The sequence below is a fragment of the Microplitis demolitor genome, chromosome 2 (assembly GCF_026212275.2).
Source record: "Microplitis demolitor isolate Queensland-Clemson2020A chromosome 2, iyMicDemo2.1a, whole genome shotgun sequence".
Classification (NCBI taxonomy): Eukaryota; Metazoa; Arthropoda; class Insecta; order Hymenoptera; family Braconidae; genus Microplitis; species Microplitis demolitor.
In genome coordinates this window covers 8,435,943-8,454,910 of record NC_068546.1, presented here as the reverse complement: position 1 = coordinate 8,454,910, position 18,968 = coordinate 8,435,943, and the positions used below count along the sequence as shown (strand labels likewise).

The 18,968-nt window shown below is 29.8% G+C and overlaps 1 protein-coding gene across 2 annotated transcripts in view; it reads left to right on the top strand.

Annotated features, from left to right (window-relative positions):
- Window positions 1-18,197, top strand: part of LOC128667291 (uncharacterized) — a 42,131-nt gene extending 23,934 nt beyond the window's left edge. Inside the window, exons 1-4 of one of the 2 annotated variants that reach the window (XM_053736851.1) lie at window positions 12,731-12,860; window positions 16,347-16,563; window positions 16,804-16,947; window positions 17,756-18,197. In XM_053736851.1, the coding sequence (XP_053592826.1) occupies window positions 16,419-16,563; window positions 16,804-16,947; window positions 17,756-17,949 (483 nt within the window). In that variant the 5' untranslated portion in view covers window positions 12,731-12,860; window positions 16,347-16,418 and the 3' untranslated portion in view covers window positions 17,950-18,197. Of the gene's footprint in view, window positions 1-12,730; window positions 12,861-16,346; window positions 16,564-16,803; window positions 16,948-17,755 lie in introns of those variants that run through there. The other variant, XM_053736852.1, reaches the window with a different exon arrangement.
- Window positions 18,198-18,968: the final 771 nt, after the last annotated feature.

Here is an 18,968-nt window from a genome sequence, read left to right as displayed (position 1 = left end):
TAAAGCCGTTTTCTGAAAATCATGCATATTTTGATTTTCCGGAAAATTTGTGTCAACAAATTACTATCTATTCCACAACTTTTCAGGTGGTTTCGGTTATGGGACCTCCGTGGCTATTTTTTTTTTCGATTATTGAAAATTAAAAAATTTTTTTTTTCGCTATAAATTATTGTCCGTACCGATTTTTGATACTGTACACTTATTTATCTTACATATTAAAAATTGATTTTGACATTTTTTTATTCTTAGTAGGAATTTAAAAGCAGTAAGTAAAAGTTAATGCTATTTATAAGCAGTTATAATAAATGTTTTGATTTATTGAGAAGCAACTATTTCGAAGCGAAAGAAACATTAGATTTGCTATGTAATTCGGCTAAGAACATCACAGGAGCTCGAAAAAATCATATAATTATTCGGAAAAGCAACGAAACTGTATTACAAACGTTTTGAATTATTTCCGTGTTCTTTTAAAAATTTTACATTAATGATTGTTTTATGAACTACAGTACTCCTTAGTTAATATAGCACCGTCGCTTTATCGAATAATTATATGATATTTTAGAGCTCCTGTAATGGTCTTGGCTGAATTGAATAGCAAAGCTAATGTTTCTTTTGCTTTGTAATAGTTGCTTCTTAATAAATCAAAACATTTATTATACTGCTCTTAAATAGCATTACCTTTTGCTTACTACTTTTAAATCCCTACTAAGAATAAAAAAATATCGAAATCAATTTTTAATATGCAAGAAAAACAAGTGCACAGTGTCAAAAATCGGTACGGACAATAATTTATAGCGAAAAAAAAAATTTTTCAATTTTCAATAATCAAAAAAAAAATAGTAGCCACGGAGGTCCCACGACTAGAACCACCTGAAAACTTGTGGAATATATAATAGTATGTTGACACAAATTTTCAGGAACATCAAAATATACATGATTTTCAGAAAACGACTTTGAACTTTTAAAACTCGAAAATAACGCAGAAAAATTTTTCTAAAAAATTATCTGTATTTTTTTTCTAAAAGAACATGGAATAATGAAACTTTTTTATTCTTCGAGTTTTTTCATTTAAAATATTTTTCAAAAAGTTATAAGTGGAAAACCATGAAAAGAGCAGTTTTTTTTTTGAAAATTTCATATCTTCTGAACCAATGATAAAAAAAATCTCAAAATTTAGGAGGATGAGTTTTTTGATGAGCACTAAAAAATATCAAAAAATAACAAAAATTAAAATTCTTAAAACCGTCCGATTTGGCGTGGAATGCCCCATGTATATTGAAAAAGTAATTACATACCTTACTCTTAACTCAAACGCGATGCTTGAAAGTAGTATTCAAGCCTCTTTAAGGTGGATCTATAACTCTCCATAAGTTCTTAAATTTTATATAGTCATGAGGTATATCAAGGCTTCTGCATTTCGTCAAGTTTAAACTGAAATTTCCAAATGTAACGACTACATTGCTAATAAATAACGCATGCGTTGATTCAATACTCTCAATAACTTCAGACGTTCCGATCACTGCCTATTTGGAGCATCTAAGCATTGATACTGATTAATTTTCATAAAAAAATGAAATAATTGGGTTTGGTTATTATTTAAAACTTTATAGTCTGTTGCGTTATCATTGAGAAATGTTCAAAATGTCACTTCTCATTCCCTGAGAATTATTTTGAATTATCCTTTACAAACATTTTTTTAACTTCCCGCTAAAAAAATTGCAAATTTTCTAAAATTTGGGAAGTTATTGGTTTCAGTCGGATTTTCGAAGATCGAATTTCTAAGAGATCTTGACATTTTGAGGTTCTAGGAAGCTATCCTGACTAATTTCACGGTGATGTCCAAGTGTATGTATGTATGTACGTACGTACGTATGTATGTAAATATCTATAACTTTTGAACGGATGAACCAATTTTGATTGACAAGGTTTCATTCGACGCGGCTTGCGAATATCTTGAAGATGAAAAAAAATTGAGCTTGATCGGTAGGGTTCATTCGGAGATATTCCAAAAATAAACTTTTTTTAAAAATGTTTTTTTCGGATAACTTTTTATGTTCTTGATGGATCGAATCCAAAATCAACTGGGCTTTATAAGCCGCGTCGAATGCCACCTCAACCATAAAAATCGGTTAATTCTTACGAAAGAAACCGTTGTCGAAAAAATTAAAAAAAAAAATTTTTTTTAGTATTGTGGAAATTTCTCGAAAATGACTCGATAAATCAATTTCAAAATCTGATCAGTTTTAGAACTCAATAAAACGCGTCAATTGCTAGCTTAAACGTCTCAATCGGTTTATTCGTTCAAGAGATATCGTTTGAAAAGAAATGGTGAAAAACGGTTTTTTTCGAAATCAAAGGCATACAAACGTATTTTCGAGCTCGAAGAGCTCGCAAACCCGTGTAAAAAAAAAATATACGAAAAATGTTCGAAGTTGAATATCGAAACGTGACACAGTTTCGCATATTTTTCGAAAATTGTTCGAGCATTCAATGATTTCATTATTTTCGTTCCGAAAATGTTTTACAAGAAATTTTTTGTATTATTTTAAATTTTTTTATTGTTTCAATATAGATGAGTAATAAAATTTCTATAATTTTTAATTTCTGAGATGTTGAAAGATTTCCGTACATTTTGCGAACACATTTCGTACACGGAGAGAAAAGAATGTGAATTTTTCCAATTTTACTTGGGGAAAATTCCTTTATTGGCATTGTAAAATTTACTATGTCAACATCTTGATTGTAACTATGTCACATGGTGAATTTTGCGTTGTTACATAAAAATTATTCCTGTATTGAAAATGTAAATTTTCCCATATCAACATTGGAAAGATAACTATGTAGTAAAGGAACAATTCCAATGTTAACATGGGAATTTCTCCCATCATAACATAGGAAAAATTCTCATGTTGACATTGCCATAATTCCTACGTTAACATTGTTGTCATCCCTTTTATGACATGGGAAAATTCGCCAATGTCAACATAGGAGAAATTCCCATGTATAAAGAAGTAGAATATTTATGAACTGATTTTTTTTTTACGTAATTTATTAAGTAAATCAAAGTTAAATAGTCGAATCGATGATTATACAGGGGAAGGGAGGGGGGCAAAATGGGCCCCTTAAGAAAAAAATTTTCAAATCCTCAGTTTTTTTTACTTATTTTACTTGTTTTTTACTCCCTTGTCAAGTATTTAATCTTGATTTGTTCTCTCCATTAAAAATAAAAAATTAAAAAATGTGGGGCAAAATGGGTCCCCTCAAAAAATTTTGAAAATGTAAGTTTTTTAGTTTGTATCACTTCATTTTTTTCCTTCTGCTGAGTTTCTGGTGTCAATTTGCTGTGTCGATTTAAATTAAAAAATTTTGTAAAGTTGGGTAAAACGGGCCCCCAAAAAAACTCAATGCATGTTTCACGCTTGTTTTATATTTTAAAACTTTTTGCTATGTATTTAGTATAAAAAAGAGTTGATAGTGAAGATTTGGACCTTAAAATAACTTAATTCAAAGTTTTCTGTTAAATTACTATTCGATAATTTCTTTCACCAAAATTTTAGGAACCCGTTTGGCTAAAAAGTATTTGTCAGTTTTCAAAGTCTAGGCAGCCCATTTTACTCCCCCAACACTTTTCATGTTAAAAACTTTGGAGGGACCATTTTGCCTGAGTATCCCATTTTGTCCCCTATTTCCCTACTCGTTTATATTAATCGAATTTATAAAAACATTTGTTCATTGGTACGTGCTACAAAAAAATTTTAATTAAAATACACAAAATTTTTTCAGAAACTTTGAAGTTCTATTTTCGTAAATGTTAAAACCTTCATACATCCCTATTTTATCGTTTTAAAGCCTAAATGATAAAAATGACCAAAATATTTGATATTTTGGTGAATTTAGCTTCTTTTAGACTTTTCCCATGCAACATAGCAATTTTCCCTATGTTGACATGGGAATTTTTCTCATGCCAACATGGATATTTTTACTATGCAAACATAGAAATATTTGCTATGTTAACAATGGAATTTTTTCCTTGTCGACATGGGGAAAATTCCCATATCAACATAGAAGAAATTACTCCAGTAACATCGGACAAATTCCTATACTGACATGGTAAAAATACCCATGTCAATAAAGGAATTTCAGCAATGTTAACAGAAAAATTTTTCCATTCCTACATGGAAATTTTTTCAATGGCAACATGGAAGATATTTATATAATATATGGATAAAATTCCTACAAAATATGGTTATATTTTTCTACGGTAAAATTTCCCATGTTGATAAAGCCAAATTTGTCAGGTCAACAAGGGAATTTCTCCTGAGTAAAATTGGAAAAATTCCCATGTTTTTTTCTCCGTGTATATGAAATTTCTTGGATTTTGAGTCTAATTTTTTTTAAAATGCTGACGAAAGTTTTCGAACAAAATTTCGAACATTCTTCACATTTTTTTCGAACATATTTCGGATATGAAATTTCTTGGCTTTTGAGTCTAATTTTTCTCAAAATGCTAACGAATGTTTTCGAACAAATTTCAGACATTTTTGAAAGTTTTCGACTACATGTGAAAAATTAGACTCAAAATCCAAGAAATTTGATATACGAAATGTGTTCGAAAAATATTCGAAATTTGTTCAAAAACTTTCTTCAACATTTTGAGAGAAATTAGACTCAAAATCTACGAAATTTCATATACGAAATGTGTTCGAAAAATATGCGAAAAATGTTCGAAAACTCCGTAGAATTTTAAAAAAAATTGGAACTAAAATCTATGAAATTCCATATACGAAAATTGTGCGAAAAATTTGCGAAAAATGTTCGAAATTTGTTTAAAAACTTTACTTAGGGTTTGGAGAAAATTCGACTCAAACCAAAAAAGTTTATATACGATATTTGTTCGAAAAATATGCGAAAAATATTCGAAATTTGTTCAAAAACTTTCTTTAGCATTTTGAGAAAAATTAGACTCAAAATTTATGAAATTCCATACGTAAAATGTGTTTGAAAAATGTTCGAAATTTGTTCGAAAACTTTCCTTAAGGTTTTGAGAAAAATTACTCAAAATCAAAGAAATTTCATATACGAAATTTGATCGAAAAATATGCGAAAAATGTTCGAAAACTCCTTAAAATTTTAAGAAAAATTTATAACCGGGTACCCCTTCACTTCCGTGGTCTTGACGACGAGGCTTACGAGGTCAGAATTTGAACACCTTTTGAACCCAAAAAGTTCTAAGGGCGCCACTGAGATTAAATTGCACGACCTCTCAGTATCGTGTCCAAGGCAAAACAAAGCAGAGAAAAATGAAATCTCAAGGACGAGTTCGAAAATTTTCTTACCTTGGCTGGACCACACAGCAGTTGAATTAGGTTTTTAATATAACAAAATCAATCACTGAATGAGCGGTCGGTGAGACTCCGCGTCATTAGTCAATTGAGAATAATTATTTCAGTAAATTTAATTTAATAAAATATATTTAAATTTATTTATAATAATTATGTGGTAACAGATATGCTTTCTAGTTTCATATTAAATGTTTTAATAATAATAAAATTTCAATTTTCCGACAATACTACGTATTTTAAAATTTGACTAAGTTTTAAATTTAATATAAAATTCCTTTAATTTCAATAACAATTATTATCTCCTTTATATAAAACAATTTTGCTAGCGAGGAAATAATTAACCATGGACTCACACACACACTTATTAGTTATTTATTTATTACGCCGAATAGTTCTTGGTCCATTTATTGCAAACCTGATTTTATTTTTATCATACTAGTATAACAATTTTACTAAACAAAGTTTCTAGTAGTGCGGTCTGTGAGACTCAGCACCAAGGTCACGATACTTTAGTAAGATGCTACCCAACTAAATTCCAGCACCTTCTAGAAAACGGTCTGTGAGACTCAGTGTCTCTAGAAAAATACCTGCTATTATTTCTAAACAAATTTAGTAATATATAAAAATAATTAATTAACAAGCATGTGGTCGCTAGACTCAACTGTACTAATTAATTAATATTACTTTATCAACGAAAATGCACCAAGAACTTGCACAAGATGGCGACCGAATGCTCTCGAACCCACGCCGTGATTTTCACTATTTTTTTTGTAATTTATTTTTTACCCTTAATAACTTAATTATTATATTTTCCGGATACCCAAAACTTTCTAACAAAATTTATAATATAAACTTGAATTTCCCCTTTTCAACAATAGAACCAGACCGTTATTTATTACCAAAATTTTATGTTAACTAGTGAGTGACTCGCCTCTGCCATTACATGTCCACTGAACGTTCTGCTGTTGTGCTTGACTCGTCGGCGAACTGCGTAGCTTGTGGCGCAGATCTTGCCTTCCTGAGTTTAATGATATCTCAGCAATCAAAAAATGTTGAAATTATATACGCGGTCGTTAGACTCAGCGTAATAATTATTTGAAAAACTGGCTTTAACTGCAGCCACAGCTTCAAAGACGATATTATAAAAATGATTTATTCGGGGTCAAATAAAGACGCACCGAGACGACGATGTCCAGTAAGTTAATATAAAGATGGGGTCTTTCGACTCACCATAAGCAGCGACGTGTTGTTAAGACTCACTCTTATAAAATACTTGTGTAATGTATGGCTGATCTTAAAGGTGACTGATCGCCAGCAGCTCCAGGCATCTTGAGACTGTTTGTCTTTATTTTTAAATGGTCGATTCTTGATCAGAGATGAATACATTGTTGACGTTTTCTCAACTCTTTTGAGTGTTAAATTTTTAATAGCTAAATTTTTCGGTGGCTTATACACTCGCTTCCTCTTCAAACGAGTTGCATTAAATGTTATTTGCGACATCTTACCGTGGTCGATTTTCTGTAATATTGAATAATAAAGTATTATCATCCATCGTGGCTCTAAAAAATTTATCAAGTATATTTTGTTCCGAAAATAATTGAACTTACCGACTAATATGCGTCTTTGTAAACTTATTGTAGCAGCGAGTAATACTCCTCCGTATTAACAGTCAAACGCTTACTAACTAGAACCTTTTGAGTCGGTAACAATCTGTTTTGCTACTCTATCTTCTACTCATTTTTCTACTTTGAAAGCACGTTTCAGGCGACATCATCGGCGGAAGTACGAAGTAGGCACGATGACCACTTTTGTCGCGTATTGATTAACGAAAGTTCAGTCTCCTGTATATAGTCTCCATAACTGGAACTGTTATTGATTGGTTAAAATCTTTCGGCCGTGTGACAAACGGGTACCATGAGGGGCCCCGAGTCCCGCCTGTTGTGGGTCGGCGAATATGTGCCCTCACAGTGGTGGGCGAAGATAGCAAGTTAAGTTGGCACTACATGCCGTACGGAATAAAAACTGCTACAGTAGCTGATCTATAGATGTCAGGTCAATAGGTATAATATACAATCGTATTTTAGCTTGAGATTCTCTGACTTAAAAACGGAAGGAGAAATTAAATTAAAAATTGATAGAGGCTATATATATGTATACTTAAATCCAAAAGAATATGTAAGGTACATTGAATATATAAGCATAGCAATAGCTGGAATATAATAAAATTAATCATAAACAACTGTCAAATGGGCGTATTTGTAAATAATAGTGACTAATCAATCCATTTATTAATTCAAAAATGAAACATTAATGATATCTATTTAATTATTGTTACGAACCCTACTTAGAAAATCCAATATATTCTTATAGCTGTATATATGAAGCTCTATATTTAACTATTGTGGTTCTTATAGAAGTCATTCATTCTTATCGAATCTCTATAGAGATTCGTGACAATCTATTGAGTTTTATGGAATTTCCTACACAGGAGCCCGTAGATTTGAAAAGATTACGCGTATTTCTGAGTATATATCCGTGGATATAACGATAAACTGCTAAGTTATGATTAAATAAAATATTTGAATAGATAAAAAAATTAAAATAAAACCCATTACACCTTGAATTGCTGAAAGTCAATGTCTTGATGGTTGTACCCGTGGATTTAAGAAAGAATGATATATTACTAAATTTCCAGCAATTAAGCGGATAAAAACATGATGTTATTCATCAGAATTAGTAAAATTAATATATTTATAGACCACACAGTGACCAATTCCTTTATTTATTTGGAAAAAAACAAGCAAGACAAAATTTATTTGATTTAAAATTTTGACCCGTAGATTTATAGAAAAAAAAAAATTTAAGAGCAACACAGTCATAAAAAAATCAACTATATCCTTATTAAATAATTATTAGAAATAATTTTGATTCAAATCTCTCATACTTAACAGTTTACCATGAAAAGCTTAAATAACTTTAGATAAACTTCAAAAAATTCAATAGTCTTTGTATCCTATGACCCGTGGATGTATTGAAACAAACTTCTAAATTATTGCTGATCAGTTATTAAAGTAGAATTAACAATTCCTATCAATACTGGCAAGTTGTCAATTGAAGTTTGACCAGCTTATTCATTTATTTTACGAATTGAAACCTTGCAGTATTTTGATTCAATTCTTGTCCGTGGATTTATAGTATGAGGAGAACAGTAAGAGTACAAAGTAGCAATCTATAGTTTACTAATCTCTCAAGGACTTGAAATAATTTGATTAGTCAATGTACATAATAATGATGTAGAATCATCCTTTTTTTTTTTTTTTTGATCTACAAGATGAAGAAACCATCTGTGGATATAATATGCGGTCGTCATCCGGGGTGACTACGAAGTATTGTGTCAAATATTTATTAACCTTTTGTTTGATTAACTATCCAATTAGTTTAATAAATTTTCGATAGAATTAAAACAACGATTTGATTACAAAACCTATTACACCTAGAATTTCTCATAGTCAATGTCTTGATGGTTATACCCGTGGATTTAAGGAAAAATAGTAGATTACTGAATGTTCAGCAATTAAGCGGACAAAAACCTGATCTTATTTATCAAGATGAGTCCAATTGTTGTTTTTATAGATCACACTGTGACTATTTTCTTTATTCATTTGAAAAAAACAAGCAAGTCGATAAATTGTATTTGATCAAAATTTGACCCGTAGATTTAAAAAAAAAAGTTTAAGACTAACACTGTTATAAAAAAATTAACTATTTCCTTATTAAATATTTTTTAGAAATAATTTTGATTCATTCTCTCATACTTATCAGTTTACCATGAATAGCTAAAATGATTTTAGATGAACTTATGTGAAGAAAAAGGAAGGGATAATGAAAACACCTGTAAGACCCCTGATAAAAATTTAACATGTCCAAGAAAAAAACGCATAGTCAGACGAATTGAAGATGTTATATCTTGACTGGTGCGTCGTAGATTAGCAGAAGAAAATCCGATAACGAAGACTACATCTATTGTAGCCGCTGCCTCTGTTGTTGAACACGAGGATATTCGTGAACATGAAACTGGCCTACCTGCAGATGGAGAGCATCATGAAGATCCGACTGAACCTGATGTTGGAGAAGCATCTGGACCTAAAATAATAGATAAATTATGGGAACCTGAGAACCACATAGCTGTGACGACAGCAGCTGAGTCAGAAGACTTACAATTTGACTTGCTTGATTCAATAATGAAGCCTGCATCCATTGTATCGACTGCCTCTGTTGTTGACCACGACTATATTCCTGAACATCCCTGTTGAAAATGTCCAATAGAAACTCATACAAAACGATAAGGATTGTATTGGTTTTTATATGGTCTATCTGGAACGAAAAATTTCCCGATAGAGGTGAAGTTGAGATTAATCAGAATCTATAAGCAAATCCAGTAACAACTTTTTTTCTGATTGGAATGAACAAGAATTGAATAGTTTCGGTAAATGTGTGGATTTAATATGGAAGTAACTTGTATGATTCTAATGTTTCTTATAAGGAGTTACATAAGCTTCGAGAATTTATACGTCATTCCTATTAGAACAACTGATTGGTTTTTATTTGGATTTTTCGAATCAATGAAGCTATCGATACTTATCGGTAATGACCACGAAATAAAATGTAGGGGTTCATGAGTAATTACTGATAAGTATTCAGTCGGTAAGGTACTAGGAATCACCAATAGCGGATAATTTTATTTATAAGATTATGGAAGGATCACCAATTAGTACATAGTTTGTATTCTAAGGAAAACAGTTTGGAATTCCTGCGTCAAAAACACACTACAATCTTTTAAGATTTCATAGCATTCATGGTGTCTACGAGGATCAATCAGCAAATCCAATTACAAAGTTCATTATGATATTCATAAGAAAATTTAGGTTTGAATTTGAAATGGCTTGGTTGCATATCAATGGGATTTTACTGCCATCATATATATGAGAAATTATATATTTTAAGCAGATAACCAAAAATAAGTTTTAGATGAAACTCTGAATCAATGGTTGCAATGACAAAGATCTTATGCGAATATCCTATTTTACCATAAAGATCCGATAAACTTTAATCAAAGGCCTGTAAATCAATTTTTGGGTTTTGTTAATTTCACTCATTAATAATTTTAAGAAGGACGCAAATTCAGTTAACGTCGTACACCTACCAAAAAACAATTAAATACATTCTGACTTAAAATTAAAAAAAAATTTTTTTTTTATTTCTTTCCTCTCAATGAATTTGAAGTTATGATGTTTACTTAAATTGTCGTTGTAAAAAACATCTTTGAGAATGTGTTCTACTTCTAATAATAACCGCATTAAAACAATTAGAGAGCATCAGGTTGAAAACTTTTATCAGGATCTCTCATTTTAACAATAGAATTCAACAAGTTCCGATAAAACGTTTCAACAAAACTATCTCTCATGTGATTTTTTCATTGTTCCATTATTTTGGAATTTTTAAATATTAAGAATACTGCTCACCGTTTAAGAAGTAAATCGCTACAATCTTCGTTAAAAATTATATGTGCAAAATGAAGAGTTTGAATTTGACTCAATGTGTTGGTGAACCCAATTTTAGATTTTTGAAGAGTAAATTTAAACTAGTAATTTCTCTCTGCGTTGTACTTTTTTATTCAATAACTGAATAGAAAATTATAGAGGTTACTTAAATGAAAATTCAAACAAATTAGTTAAATTTTCCGATTCTGACATCAACGCCTCTGGAACTAATTAAGAGTATTGGGTTATATAGAATCTAATAAGAATATATTGATCTACCAATACAACACATTAGAGCTCAATGAGGATCAACACATCTCATGTTTTTTTTTCTTTTTTTAGCGAATTATATAGACTACTTCAATATCGAGCATACTTTGCATCTATGTCGGGATAAATAGACACTACAATTTTCATAACGAAAATATATTTCTAATTTTTTTTTTTTTAATATGTTCAATCTGATTAAACATTTCAGTAAAATAAAATGTTCAAGATTCTTTCTTTATAAATAAATGAAAAAAGTATCGTCGGTACTTGCATTTAAATCCGATGAAATTTGTTGAATATTCAGATTTTGATAATTGCTGTTTTAAAATATACCAGAATTATAAGGTTGTGTTGTATCTTGTGAGGATATCCCGATTGACCAATAAAATCCAATAAGTTCCATAAAGATTCAAAATTCACATATTTTCTTTTTCTTGTTAGTTAATTATGTTAGACATTCTAATTATCATGCACACTTTGGATCGATATCGGAATAAACGATCGCTACAAATTTTAAAAAGGAAATAAATTGCTATTTTTTTCACGTTTTACAAAAAAAAAATGAGTTCGATCAGCATAAACATTAAATTTTAAAGATTCTTATGTTATCAGAAAATTAAAAAATTAAAGTCAGTACTTGCATTAGAATCCGAATAAATTTGTTGATTATTCAGATTTTTATAATTACTTTTTTAAAATAAATCATAAGTATTAGGTTGTGTTGAATCTTGTGAGGATATTCCGATTGACGAATATAATCCAATAAGTTTTATTAAGAATCTAATATCTAAATACACTTGTTTAACTCTTAGATTCTGAGAATTACTCTTCGGAAGTAAGTAAAATGTATTGGGTTATGCAGAATCTTATGAGTATATTCCAATCAACCGATATAATCCATTAAAGCCCATATCAACGAACAGCTCTTATTTTTTTTTTTTTTTTATTTCTACATTATATTAAGTTTTCTAATTATCAATTATACTTTCTATACGATAATAAATGACCAATTGTTATAGAATTATGGTGGAAAATTAGAATAATTATCTAATTTTTTTTTCAATTGATAACGCAAAATTCTTAGCAAGTTGTAACTAAACTTTTATGAAATTGAAAGTTGTTATTATTTCTCAACAATTTAATTTTAAATAAATATTTGTATTTGCACGGAGGTCTTGCATGAATTATTTTATTAAAGGATCGATTTTCTGTTTGATTTTTTTCAAAAATCAAAATCTGATGGTCCAACTGCATCACTACAACATTTGTAAAAATTTTAATAAACGTTTTCTTTTTTATTTTTATATAAAAGAGAATTTTTTTTATCAACAATAAAGTTCCAATAAAGTGAGATTGAACATCCAAGAAACAGTCCGAGCAACAAAGACATAAATTTGTATTTATTGCTTAGCAATTCCTGGAAATTTTCCAGGCTAGTATTTATCCATACGCGTTGTGCGTTAGACGAGTCAAGTGGACATCACAGATGGTAGGGATAAAGCGTCCGTCACAACCACGTGAAACGTTTCCCGCTCAAATTTGCTTGCTCGGCAGTTAGCCAGTTAGTTGTGCTGTAGCGGTCGCACGCGTAAGAGTTGTGTTGTGTGTTGAAATTTCATTTATAGTGCTGTAAATTTGATTATTGAGTGTTATTTTGTATCCAGCAAGCTAGCTTCGATATCTCTACATTTTGATTTTATAAACTTGTGTAAGTACTTTCAAAAAAATTTAATTATTTCATGCAATCTTAAGTTAACAAAGAAAAATGTTTGTTATGCGTAGGATATTTTGCAAAAATTATATTTGTTAGTAAATTACTAACAATCATTTTTTATCAGCGTCAATGTTGCGGTAAATCGGATATTTGTTAAATTTTCAAAGATTTAATGAAAAATGCTAATGGCTATTTCGATAAAATTTTCAGTGAATTTGTTGAATTTTATGGTTCGGAAACCAATCTCCGTGAAACAAATGAAAAGTTTTGGGTTGTGTAGAATTTCATAAGGGTTTCCCGATCTACCATTACAACCCAATAAACTCCATCAAGAATCAACAAACATATCTCTTGTATTTTTTTCTTTCTTTTATTAGTTTATAATATTAAACTTTTTAGTTATCAAGCACGCTTTATATCTATGTGGGAATAAATGCTCACTTCGTTTATAAATTGTTTATTTTTTTTTTTTTTTACATAAACAGGAGTATGTTCAATAGTAAATAAATATTTCAGTAGAATGAAATGTTTATGATCTTCTGCTATAAATAAATAAAAAATTACAGTCGCTACTTGCATAAAAATTCGAATATATTTTTTAAATTTTTAGATTTCGAGAATTTCTATTTTAAAATAAATGAAAAGTATCGGGATATGTTGAATTTCGTGAGGATATCCTGATTGACCAATACAATCCAATAATTTTTATTAAGAATCAAGAATCATCTTAATTTTTTTTTTTTTATTAGTTAATTATATTAGGCTTTTTAGTTACCTAACACGCTTCGTATCTATGTGGGAATAAACGCTCGCTTCATTTGTTAAGATGGAAATAATTTTTTAGTTCTTTTTTTTTTTACAATAACAGAAATATGTTCAGTACGTGCATAAATATTTGAGTAGAATAAAATGATTAAGATTCTCCTGTTCTGAATAAATGGAAAATTACAGTGGCTTACTCATTGCATATAAATTCTAATACATTTCTTTAATTCTTACATTTTTAGAACAAGTCTTTCGAAACAAATGAAAACTATTGGTTTTGATAAGGTATCCCTGTTTACAAAATCTCATAGAATCCAATAGATTCTCATACATTCCTATAGAAATTTTATAAGAATGAATGAGTTCTATGAGAAGTGCTATAGTTAAGTATAGGGCCTTATACATACAGCTATAAGAATCTATCGGATTTTTCAAGCAGGGATAACATCGAATGAGGATATCAAGTATCACCAATACAATCAAATAGGCTTCAATAAGAATTAACTGACATTTCTTATTTCATTTTTTTTAACGGTTGATTGTATTGAAATTTAATTAGGTTGTGTTGAATTTTGTGGGGTTATCCCGATTGACCAATAAAATCCAACAATTTCTGTTAAGCATCAATAATCATCTTATTTCCTTTCTTTTTTTTTATAGTTAATAATATTAGACTTTTCAATTATCAAGCACGCTTGATATATCTATGTGGGAATAAACGCTCGCTTCATTTGTTAAGAAGAAGCTAAATTTTTTATTTCTTTTTTTATGTAAATAGGAATATATTTAATTGTGTTTAAATATATTAGTAAAATGAGATGTTTATGATTCTCCTGTTATGAATAAATAAAAAAATCATGGTCGCTACTTGCATAAAAATTCGAATATATTTGAAAAAATTTTAGATTTCGAGAATCGCTATTTTCAAATAAATGAAAAGTATTAGGTCGTGTTGAATTTTGTGAGAATATCCTGATTCACCGATAAAATCTAATTATTTCTATTAAAAATCAAAAACTATCTTATTTTTTTTTTTTTTTTTATTAGTTAATTATATTATGCTTTTTTCTTCGTTAATTATATTATACTTCTTCATTTGTTGAGAAGGAAATAATTTTTTAATTTCTTTCTTTTACAAAAACAGGAATATAAAACAGGACATGCATAAATATTTGAGGATAAGATGTTTAAGATTCTTCTGTTATGAATAAATTAAAAATTACAGTGGCTGCTCATTGTATATAAATTCTAATACATTTTTTCAATCTTTACATTCTAAGAACAACTCTTTCAAAACGAATGAAAACTTTTGGTTTGGATAGGATCTAATGAAGATACCCTGTTAAGAAAATCTCATAGAATCGAATAGATTCTCATAAATTCCTATAGAGATTTTATATGAATAAATTAGTTCAATGAGAAGTGCTATAGTTAAACCCGGGAAAAAATTATCCGACCTGATCAGACATGAACAGGCATGAGTCTTCAGGCCTGATCAGACATGAAAAATGACCATGCCTGATCAGACATGTTCAGGTCTGATCATGTATGTTCATGTCTGTTCACGCCCATCCGGGTAAAAAAATTATAGATAAAAAATGGCCCTAGATAATTATATATAATTATGGATAACTATTTTATACAATTATAAATAATTATTTCTATAAAAATAAAAATAAAAAATTCGGACGTGTGCAGGATTTGAACCGAGGACTTTGCGCTCGAAAGTTTAACCCGCTACCCGTTGACCTAAGAGATTGACTTGAAAAGTTATTTTCGTATGAACTTCAAGTAATAAAAATCTTATACGTGATAGATTCTTGGTCTACAAAATTTTATATCTAATTTATTAATTATTGATTAATAGTTATATGAAATTCTTTATAAGTTATATATAATTATAACTATGTTAGCTATATGTAAGTATAACTAAGGTAGTTATATTTAATTATAACTAAGATTTTGAATTTAATCCCATACATTAAGCATGAACAGACTTGAGCAGGCATGAACAGGTATGATCAGCCCTGAGCGTATTTAACGCTTCAGACATGAACAGACATAGACAGACATGAACAGGCATGGTCAGGTCTAATTTCAGGTCTGATCATACATGAACGAGCATGGTCAGGTCTGATCATTTTTTCCCGGGAGAATGGAGCCTCATACATACAGCTATGAGAATCTATCGGATTTTATAAGCAGGGTATCTTGTATTACCAATACAGTCACATAGGCTGTAATATGGATTAACAAGTATTTCTTTTTTTATTTTTTTAACGAATGAATGTATTATAATTTTTGATCATGAAGTTTGCTCCGTACAAGTTTCAGGATTAACTATTACTGTAATTTTCATCAACTACATGGACTTCTAATTTTTTAACTTCCCGATAAGCGAGACTTTGCGCTTCGGGTTTTTACCCCCACTGTCAAAGCGCAATGTCTTAGGTATTAAATTTAAATAGTGGGGGTAAAAACTGAAAATATCCGAAACACAAAGTCTCGCTAATCCAACTATACACATGTTTAAGTAGACTACTGAATATTTCTCTTCGACTTGATATACATCTATATTCATAAATTCTGATTTTCTTCCACATTGTATCTTAAATGTCTTAACAGTCATTAAAACTTGAAATTTCCTCACAAGTGATGTGAAAAAAAAATTTTTATATTGATTATACATCTGCTTCCTCCAACTTATAATTGTAGATACATCTAGGCCGTGGAGTTTGGTTATCACGAGCGACCTACGACAATGATGTCTACACTGCTGGATCGTCAATGGCAATGTTTGTGAAAAATATTGCAGTCTCGGTATTTGGAACCGATTATTTAAAAAAACATAGTGTCAAAGGAAAAGGGTGCAACAAAACTAAAAGTGTACCAAGGCCGGCTATTGATTCTACGAAAGCTCTTGCTATTCGAGGTAATATTGATGCATTTTAAAATATAAAAAACGGTTGGCACTGCAGACTTCCTCTAATACTTTCAAGCTATTTTCAAATTCAATGCGCTTGAATATATCTCTATGAGTCGGTTATTGTGCTTTACGAGCTTAAAGTATCGCTTTTGATGTTTTTTCAAACTCAAATATATACTTTCTATACATTTTCAGAATTTTAATGTCGAAAATCGCGAATGTAATACAAAATATTTTCTGTTGCAGACATTTATGAATATTATTTGAAAACTGAAAAGAATATGCAAGGTTCAGAGTTACAAAACGAGCTGGATAATTATGAAGATTACATTCGGCAGAAAATTTCAGATCTAATCCGACCAAAAAGAGTGCCTAAAACGGATGGAACAAGTAAGAACAACTTTTTTTAATGTAAATTTCATCGTTAATATATTCAAAAATGTCGGTATTTTTTCATTAATAAGAAATTGTTAATTCGGATATTATGTAATGTATGCACGTATGAATCAAAACACACGGCTTGTTGATACGATAGCGTCGAAAATTTTTAACAAATAAACGTTGAAACTGAATACACTTATATTTTAGGCAATTACCTTGCATGAGTTTGAAGATAAACAGAATTGTTAGATTTATTTTTTTATTCATTTGGAAATCGTGGTTATTTGACATGTTTAAAATAATAAAAATTGCGATTTTTGTGACTTGTTTATAAACACTATATTACTGAGGAGTAGCTTGTTTCTAAAAAAAAAAAAATCATGATTGAGCTGATGAAATTAACTTCAATTCGCTTCTTGGAACATTCACTTCATAACAATTTTCGCAATTTTATGTAGGTTGGAAACACTCATGTGTATTATAATATTAGGTAATTGTGAAAAATTAAACTCTATTCATTTCTGGCTGTAAAAATCCAAAAAATGAACGCGAAGAAGTCTTTTTTCGAGTAATTACTTTTTGTTTTTCAATCTTATCAAAAATAAAGCAATTCAAAAATAAACTATGCCTAAAAAAAATTTTTTTTTTTTTTTCATTTTTAGAAGAAAATTTTGTAGAAGTCACAAATAATCGACAAATTGTTATTCATAGATTTTTTTCTTGAAGTTGTATTTCAAATGAAGTTCCGGAACAACCAAAACTATGCTTTTGTTGAAAAAAAATTTAATGGTGGAAAACTTCACCTTTTTTGTTCTAGAAGATTCGAAGATAGATAAAAGTGGTAAAGGGAAAGATGATCCTACGAAAGATGATTCTACCGTTTATAAAATTCCTGCGTCTGCAAATACCTCCACTGTACTCACTGGTCCAATGAGTCACTCCTCAGCTGATCAACTCTCTGAGCACCCGACAAAAAAACGAAATAAAAAAAAATGCCGGTCAAGCATGTGACCTCTTCTTCAAGCAGCTCCTCTGGATCTGCTGAAGACTCAGAATCTTCTGAAGATTCAGGAACTTCATCTGATGAAAACGCCTCACCAGATAGATCAGTCATGAAGATCGCAACAGAAGAATAATTTTATTACATATACTTTTCATACCCTATTCTTATTTTTTGCTAATTATTCTCAAATTCCTACACTACAAAATTATGTTCAACAGTAATCAAGTATAAATTTCAATAAAAAATAAAAAACCTTTCCGATAGTAATTTTATCCGTTCCTACATTATTTTTATTATACCGAATATTTGTATTAATATATTTAATAAGTATTGACAAATAGGTACCGATGAATGAATTTTTCATTTGATTGTGGAAATCCTGATCAAGACTAGAAATGTGAAATGTGAATTCTAAAAGGATCGCCCCCTTAAATTCATTAGGTGATAAGCTAAGTCTGATCTGGAAATCCAATGATAATTCTTGAAGCATTCAATTAGTGTTGACAAATAGGTACCGATAAAAGAATTTTTCATTTGATTGTGGAAATCCTAGTCATGACTAAAAGTGTGAAATGTGAATTCTAAAAGGATTGCTCCCTTAAATTCATTAGGTGGTAAGCTAAGTCTGATCTGGAAATCCAATGATAATTCTTGAAACATTCAATTAGTATTGACAAATAAGTACCGATGAATGAATTTTTCATTTGATTGTGGAAATCCTGATCAAGACCGGAAATGTGAAATGTGAATTCTAAAAGGATTGCTCCCTTAAATTCATTAGGTGGTAAGCTAAGTCTGATCTGGAAATCCAATGATATTTCTTGAAGCATTCAATTAGTGTTGACAAATAGGTACCGATAGAAAAAATTTTCATTTGATTGTGGAAATCCTAGTCATGACCAAAAGTGTGAATTGTAAATTATAAAAGGATCGCCTCCTGAAATTCATTAGGTGATAAGCTAAGTCCGATCTGGAAATCCAATAATAATTCTCGACGATTCAATTAGTGTTGACAAATAGGAACTGA